This window comes from Sinocyclocheilus grahami, unplaced genomic scaffold, assembly GCF_001515645.1.
Source record: "Sinocyclocheilus grahami isolate Dianchi unplaced genomic scaffold, SAMN03320097.WGS_v1.1 scaffold267.1, whole genome shotgun sequence".
NCBI lineage: Eukaryota > Metazoa > Chordata > Actinopteri > Cypriniformes > Cyprinidae > Sinocyclocheilus > Sinocyclocheilus grahami.
Window position 1 is genome coordinate 415,148 of NW_015505446.1, and position 8,044 is coordinate 423,191.

Here is an 8,044-nt window from a genome sequence, read left to right on the forward strand (position 1 = left end):
ATCATGATTTAAATGTATGCTACTATGGGAGACCAATGCTTAATTTAAAAATAAATAAAAACTTGGTCAGAATAAATTTAACAATATAAAACTGAGGTTGCTACAATTTTTTACAGATGTTACTGATTTTGATAATGAAAAAAATGTACATCTACACCCTAACTCAAGCTACTATCAACTGTGCATTTCTATGAGACAAAAAGTGATAGTATTATTAATATTATCAGGCAACCCAAACCTGTTACTTTATATGAAACAATATCACTCATTAGAACATGCAGAAACTAAGAAATATTTTTTTCTATTTAGATATTTATTTTAAGGGAAATTAATGGTCTGGTTTCTACAACTTTCACTTTGGAGCAAAAATCTGGCTTTAAACTTGAAAGAAAGAAATATTTGACATTTATAGTGATAATTATGGATATCAACCGATATGAAAAAAATTATCGCGATAATGTTTTTGGCCATATCGCCCAGCCCTATATATATATATATATATGCTGTAACTAGTCAAATTTTTCTTCATTAGTACATATTTAACGCAGTGTTGCCAACTTCTTTCAAATGAAAGTAGCTAAAGCCTGCTTGAAAAGTTGCTAAATGTCGCTAGTTGACGTCATACGCTAATTAGCATATTCACGACGTCATTGTGTCATATATTCCTTTTACATTTGTTTGCCTCTGTGCTCACAAATTGTAATTTAATGCAGCCAAATTCTCAATAAAACTGTTTTCACTGATGTATTTTTCTGTTTCTGTTGTCAGACAACGCGACGAATATGAAATATTGAATGAACGTCTCCGGTTACTATTGTAATCTTGGTTCCCTGAGAGAAGGCGACCTAGCCGTGTTTGCTGCTCGACCAGCTAAGCGGCGTTCAGTATCAGATTCTGATGTAATTGTCGCGTGCACCGCATTTTATAGGCCTACTGCCTCTCGAGCTTGTTAGTATTTGCATACTATATGCATACTTCGTGACAATTGGCCAGACAATTGGACTGGCGTGAGCCAATAGGACTTCAGGAAAGGTTGGAAGGGAAGGAATTCCCATAGCGGAGAAACCTTCGCGATATCTCGTGAAAGCTCGAAAGAGAAACACGGCCCAGCTCTCCCTTAGATGTTAATCGGCACAAAAATCCTGATTGATAATCAGGACGTCGTCTAATGAAATCAAATACACATAAGAAAAAGACAATGGATTTGCTGTGATTTCAGCTATATTTACACATAATATAGTTATATTTTAACTGCAAGCGCTGCTCCTCTCAGCCGCTCGCTGAACAGATCAGACGCAGAGGGAGGTGTGTGCGCAATGGGAAAGCAAGACCTTGTGCTCATGCGGCAGTACCAGCGAGTCTCAGAAACTAAATAAGGTTTGTCCAAGAAGTCGCTGGATTTGTCACTAGGCGCTTTTTTGGAAAAAAGTCACTAAAGGGGTCTGAAAAGTTGCTAAATCTAGCGACAAAGTCGCTAAGTTGGCAACTCTGATTTAACGGCCCCGTTGTGTGAATTTTTTTAAAGTACAAATATTATACAATATAAATATTATATAATATAAAATTTGTCCTACTTTTAATTATTTTACTATTAAATTGCACAGGACTGAAAAAAATTATATGGAAGTAGACTCACTTGAATATTCTTAATTAAATTAGTAAATTAGTTAAACTCAACAGTTTCTTAACTCAAAAGCATAAGATAAAATTGTAATATTAACTTTGTTGAGATCCTGATTTAACAGCAATTTAGGAATTGCTACTTTAAAGACTTTTTTATGGTAATCACAAGCTAAGATCACTCATTAGAACATGCAGAAACTAAGAAATATTTTTTTCTATTTAGATATTTATTTTAAGGGAAATTAATGGTCTGGTTTCTACAACTTTCACTTTGGAGCAAAAATCTGGCTTTAAACTTGAAAGAAAGAAATATTTGACATTTATAGTGATAATTATGGATATCAACCGATATGAAAAAAATTATCGCGATAATGTTTTTGGCCATATCGCCCAGCCCTATATATATATATATGTATGTGTGTGTGTGTGTATTAATTATAATTTGGACTGATTTACTTCATTTTATAGGAGAGTACAAGGGGAGCTCGAAGTGGGACTCGAACTCGGGTCACTATTTGACATTTATAGTGATAATTATGGATATCAACCGATATGAAAAAAATTATCGCGATAATGTTTTTGGCCATATCGCCCAGCCCTATATATATATATGTATGTGTGTGTGTGTGTATTAATTATAATTTGGACTGATTTACTTCATTTTATAGGAGAGTACAAGGGGAGCTCGAAGTGGGACTCGAACTCGGGTCACCCGAGGTGATGCAGCTCCACTTCAGACTTGGCACACAGTACTCCGTGAAAGTGAAGAAATTTAGACATACTTTCAGAACAAAGTTATTTTTGTGTAATTAAAATTGAATATATACTACTGTATTATTTTTATGTAATTTGTTAATAAATAGAATATTCCCTGCAGAGATGACGGGGAATGTGTCCTATCGCGGCGTAACCTGGTATCACGATACTTACACATGTACCTCAGGTTAGACGGGCGTGGAAACGTCAAGAATGTGAATAAGGTAAGTTCTCAAATTTTCCTACAATCTACTTGTAAAATGTCCATATTCACTAAAATTGTAGTGAGTTCAGTCCGCTTTACTCGCAAATCATCTTAAAATCACAAGCACGTTAAACATAGTCCAGTGCCTCAGTCAGTCACTAACAGTCAGTACCTATACCATATACATATTTCATATTTTCTACTACATTCTATTCTCTACTCTCTATTCTCTACTATCATATATAACACACACACACATGTTAACTTTGATACACACAGGGATCTTGCCCTGAAAGCTGAACAGGAAAGCCTCCTCATCTGTAATATACTGACCACTTTGAGTATAATCTACACTGGTGTATCCACCAAAGATGTAGCCTGAATGGTTGTAGGCTACAAGTAAGGTGGGACCCTGATGGTCACATCGCTGGTGGAAAGCAGAAGCTTGATATCCATGAACAGAAGCTTTGTAGAGAAGAGACAGTTTCACATTCCCCAGCAAGCCGCAGAGCTGCCTACATTTCTCTTCTTTTAAATCAGAAGTGAGGGACTCCATGGTACCATCTCTCACTTGTCTTGTATGCGTCCTTGAAGACAAAGACATGCAAACACAAATAAAAACTTGAGCTTCATGCATTAATATTTCCAGTCGGCACATTCCACAAACAGGGCACACTTTTGTGTCCTATTATTCTTCATTCGTATTTTTAAATGCAGTGTTTATATGCACTCACTGCATTCATCAAGCTCACTCATATACCCAATTTATTGTAAGAAAAAAGACCAAATCAATGTCTTTCTTTAATTTATGAGATATACTGTATAAAGTACAATATATGAGCCAACATTTTCTGAAGGTTAAGTACCTTCTTTAAGTGATTGATTGTTAAAGACTGCCACTTTTCCTGTTCCTGACTTGTGTATTTATTTATTGTTTGTTTGATTATTTAAGGTTCAGTTAAGAATTATTCTTTGTACTTACTTTACTTTTAACTTGCTGTTCATAGTTTCTGTGAACTGCCACATGCACAGAGTTATATGAATTGCCAAAATCCATTAATTTTACATCATATTTAGCAAGCACTAATCAATAATAATAAAAAAACTATTTAGAATAATTGTATGTAAAATTGTATACTCTTATAATACGTATATGTAACTTACCTTTCTCAGAGCACTTGCTTTGTGAAAGTAACACTGAAATGTTTCACTTGTTCTTAGGATGTTCCAAAGATGTAGCCTGAATGGTTGTAGGCTACAAGTAAGGTGGGACCCTGATGGTCACATCGCTGGTGGAAAGCAGAAGCTTGATATCCATGAACAGAAGCTTTGTAGAGAAGAGACAGTTTCACATTCCCCAGCAAGCCGCAGAGCTGCCTACATTTCTCTTCTTTTAAATCAGAAGTGAGGGACTCCATGGTACCATATCTCACTTGTCTTGTATGCGTCCTTGAAGACAAAGACATGCAAACACAAATAAAAACTTGAGCTTCATGCATTGATATTTCCAGTCGGCACATTCCACAAACAGGGCACACTTTTGTGTCCTATTATTCTTCATTCGTATTTTTAAATGCAGTGTTTATATGCACTCACTGCATTCATCAAGCTCACTCATATACCCAATTTATTGTAAGAAAAAAGACCAAATCAATGTCTTTCTTTAATTTATGAGATATACTGTATAAAGTACAATATATGAGCCAACATTTTCTGAAGGTTAAGTACCTTCTTTAAGTGATTGATTGTTAAAGACTGCCACTTTTCCTGTTCCTGACTTGTGTATTTATTTATTGTTTGTTTGATTATTTAAGGTTCAGTTAAGAATTATTCTTTGTACTTACTTTACTTTTAACTTGCTGTTCATAGTTTCTGTGAACTGCCACATGCACAGAGTTATATGAATTGCCAAAATCCATTAATTTTACATCATATTTAGCAAGCACTAATCAATAATAATAAAAAAACTATTTAGAATAATTGTATGTAAAATTGTATACTCTTATAATACGTATATGTAACTTACCTTTCTCAGAGCACTTGCTTTGTGAAAGTAACACTGAAATGTTTCACTTGTTCTTAGGATGTTACACCCAAGACAAACCTGTTCTGTCAAGTTCCTTCATTCCTGTTATACAGGAATGTTTTTAGCATTGAAATTAATCCACTAACCATTAATGAATTCTCAGGTCTCTAAAACACAATGTATGTTGAGGTAGATGATAAACTGCAGTAATAGTATGAACAAACAGAAGTACCTGTTTGTGGTGTGGGAACCGCCCATTGATTCCTCACCTGGCTTTGTGTCTGAGCAAACAGGTTCTCTTTGCTCACACATTAGTAACTATTCATATTGAACACCGGGGGTCTCCATGTCTGACACGTTTACATTTTAGTTGTGTATTGGTTTCAACAAAAAAGTTTGAATATATATGAAGAAAGCTACCCATTGGACAGTATAATATATAATATATTAAAACATTTTGGCATGCTAAACATAAAGTTGTTGTATCTTGGTCATGTTTTGGCATTTTATAATCAAGCCAGCATATGACTTGGGGATTATATCCCAACACCAAAAAAGTTTATTGACATTGCCACCTATTGGTTAAAAATTGCAATTCAGAATAAATCTATAAATAACATTGGCCAAATTAGCTAAATATATTAGTGGTTAATCATGTTAAATTAATCTAAAAACAAGAGCCAAATAACAGTGTCAGAATATTTAATTGCAATGAGCAAGCCATACATAATTGATTTTAATAGTTTACTTTAAAATGTAAGGAATAACTAATTCCAGAATGGACTTTTCTCATGGAAAGCTCTGCATTTCTTTTAGAACAGTGTGACAGTCCTAATTTGTAATATACCGTAAAGTTAATCAGATGCTACAGAATTCTTACATCAAACGAGCCACAATAAATAAATGTAATGCATGTAATACACCAATTTTCTGGCTTAAGATACATTATTGTGCAGAGATGGAAGCTAAGTCACCTATATCTTATTCAAAGACAATGTAACAATCTGGCCGCATCTCAGCAGGAACTGAGGAAAAGCTCTATCATAAGCATGCTAAAAAACATTGTCCTCCATGGAACAGACATCATCCAGATAGTCGTCTGCAAAGTTGAGCATCTGCTGTAAAGCGGTGAGAAGCAGGACGTCACAGTTGAGCTCCAGCTCCAGCTCCTGACTGTAGTTCTTCACCGGTAACACACAAGACACCGGCACACCCAACCGAGAGCTCACCTCCTGCACCTGCAGACACAAAACAACACCTCCCTCACTCTGAGTCCTGTAGGAACAGACCATGTGATCATGTGACCGCCTCTCACCTTTGACTTGATGTAGGAACTGACATAAAGGCTTTGAAGGTCCTTCTCCACTAGAGGACATGCTTCATCTACTTTTGTCATCAAGACGATCTGAGCAATGCCTGAAATTGCACATGTTAAGGTACGTTGTGTGTAACTCTGTCCGGTAGATCAATGTATAACCTACTTTGTATTAGTCACAAGGTGCAAATATGTTCTCTTACCCAGTGAGTTCACTTTTCTGCGTATGGAAGCAAGTTTTTCCTGTAGTTTGTCAGACATGAGGGAGATTCTGGTGGAGTCTATCACATACACCACACAGTGGATCTTCTCCTGAAGAGATGCAGGTCTGGAGGCCTTTTGCTCATCAGGTTGAAACGGTGCCATGGGGTTGAACTGGATTGAGAATAATTGAAATTAAAGATACATTTTATTGATATACATTTGCAAGCCAAAAACATCAACCTATGCACTTACTTTATAGCGGTCTGGTACGTGACCTTGAAGAATGCTGCTGATGTCCTCAATATCCAGTCCTGCACCTGATTGCTCCTCGAGTCCCATGGTGTCACACAACACAAACGGCAACGGCTTTCCCTCACGACCGTCTTTCACTGGATATGTGCGAAACTACCAACCAAGAAGAGAATCACATCGTATACTTAATATTTAAAAATAAGTAAACATCTTCAGAAGTAAACTGAACTCGTAGTTCAGTAGAGTTCTAGACCAAAAGTATAAAAGTACTGAATATTTTTGCATAAATGTAAATGACAGAGAAAGACCAGTGTGTGATTAAGTTCTGTAAATGATTCAAAGAGCTTTTGATTGGGCCTTTTCTGAATCTGACCTCAGCCACAAGAACTGAGAAAAAAAAGTATTTAGGGTTGGCTTCCACAGGACGTATATCATCAAAATAGACATCTGCAAAGTTGAGAATCTGCTGTAAAGCGGCGAGAAGCAGGACGTCACAGTTGAGCTCCCATGGTGTCACACAACACAAACGGCAACGGCTTTCCCTCACGACCGTCTTTCACTGGATATGTGCGAAACTACCAACCAAGAAGAGAATCACATCAACACCTGAAGTCATCAAGAGACGTTTCTTGAGCTCTAATAGGAAACATGATGAACTTATTAAATCTGTACCTGTGTGGTGAGACTAGTTCCTGCGGATCCTGACATGGCTTTGCTGGTAATGCGGCTCATGAAGATGGAGTTGATGGAGTTGAAGAAACTGGATTTTCCAGCACCTACAGGACCGATCATTAGGATTCTGACCCGACTCACAGACGTCACCAGGGGTTTATGATTCCTGATCATTTCCATGAGCTCGTCTCTTCGACTACAACACAGAGCACAACAATTTTGTCAGATCATCCTATGAAATCAGCAACTCTATTTAAGTTGCAACATACTTAGCTGTCCACAGAACATTCCTCCATTGCTTGTGTATGGCACTGATCTGAGGGACTGGCAATCGAAATTAATATGAATACAATGTATATTAAATTATATAATCACATGAATAACACTATGACTGACTTACTCTGCTTCACTTTGTACACCTCACATTCGCTCAGTTGAGTATCGTTTCCATACATTGTTGCTGTGTTAAGACTGACTGCATTGCTTCCAGAATTATACACTACTGGTTGGTTGTTGTAGCAAAAGTACAACTGTTGGCCAAAGTTGGGCACTCCAGTGTCATCGATGCGTGCATTATAGCCACTGTTAACTTTGAAACACACAGGGATCTTGCCCTGAAAGTGAGGCGACCCGCTTGATGTAAATATAAAAGCTTATCTCATGGTTTAAAATATAGGCAGTGTTGGGGAGTAACTTGTTACATGTAACAGAATTATGTAATTTAATTACAAAATAAATGTAACTTATAATAAATGTATCCGTTACAGTTACTGAGAGAGAAAAAATGTGTAGGCTAATGAAATACAGTTAATTAGGAAAATGTTAACAATTACAAAAGGGGTTACAACTGAATATTTTTTTAGAAAAAGCTAGGATACATTGAATAATATTAGTTTGCTGTTTTGCCTGTTTTTGATGTGCACGACGTTAGTGCTGGGGGGAGTGGGGGGGGGGGGGGCAAAAAATTTTGAACATGTGTACAGTTAGCGGA

At 36.5% G+C, this 8,044-nt stretch overlaps 2 protein-coding genes across 2 annotated transcripts in view; both read right to left on the bottom strand.

Annotated features, from left to right (window-relative positions):
- Positions 1–2,679: 2,679 nt before the first annotated feature.
- LOC107599469 (interferon-induced protein 44-like) lies at positions 2,680–3,612 on the bottom strand. Its single transcript, XM_016291065.1, has 3 exons — positions 3,567–3,612; positions 2,850–3,171; positions 2,680–2,694 (listed from the first exon to the last, which is right to left on the bottom strand). The coding sequence occupies exons 1-3, from the start codon at positions 3,608–3,610 to the stop codon at positions 2,680–2,682; spliced, it is 381 nt and encodes a 126-aa protein (XP_016146551.1). The 5' UTR covers positions 3,611–3,612.
- A 1,683-nt stretch (positions 3,613–5,295) lies between these two features.
- The window catches only part of LOC107599470 (interferon-induced protein 44-like), a 5,672-nt gene continuing 2,923 nt past the window's right edge, over positions 5,296–8,044 (bottom strand). The window contains exons 3-7 of the mRNA XM_016291066.1: positions 7,054–7,249; positions 6,382–6,534; positions 6,129–6,300; positions 5,926–6,026; positions 5,296–5,848 (exon numbers count right to left, since the gene is read on the bottom strand). Of these exons, the coding sequence (XP_016146552.1) occupies positions 5,663–5,848; positions 5,926–6,026; positions 6,129–6,300; positions 6,382–6,534; positions 7,054–7,249 (808 nt within the window). The 3' untranslated portion in view covers positions 5,296–5,662. The remainder of the gene's footprint in view (positions 5,849–5,925; positions 6,027–6,128; positions 6,301–6,381; positions 6,535–7,053; positions 7,250–8,044) is intronic.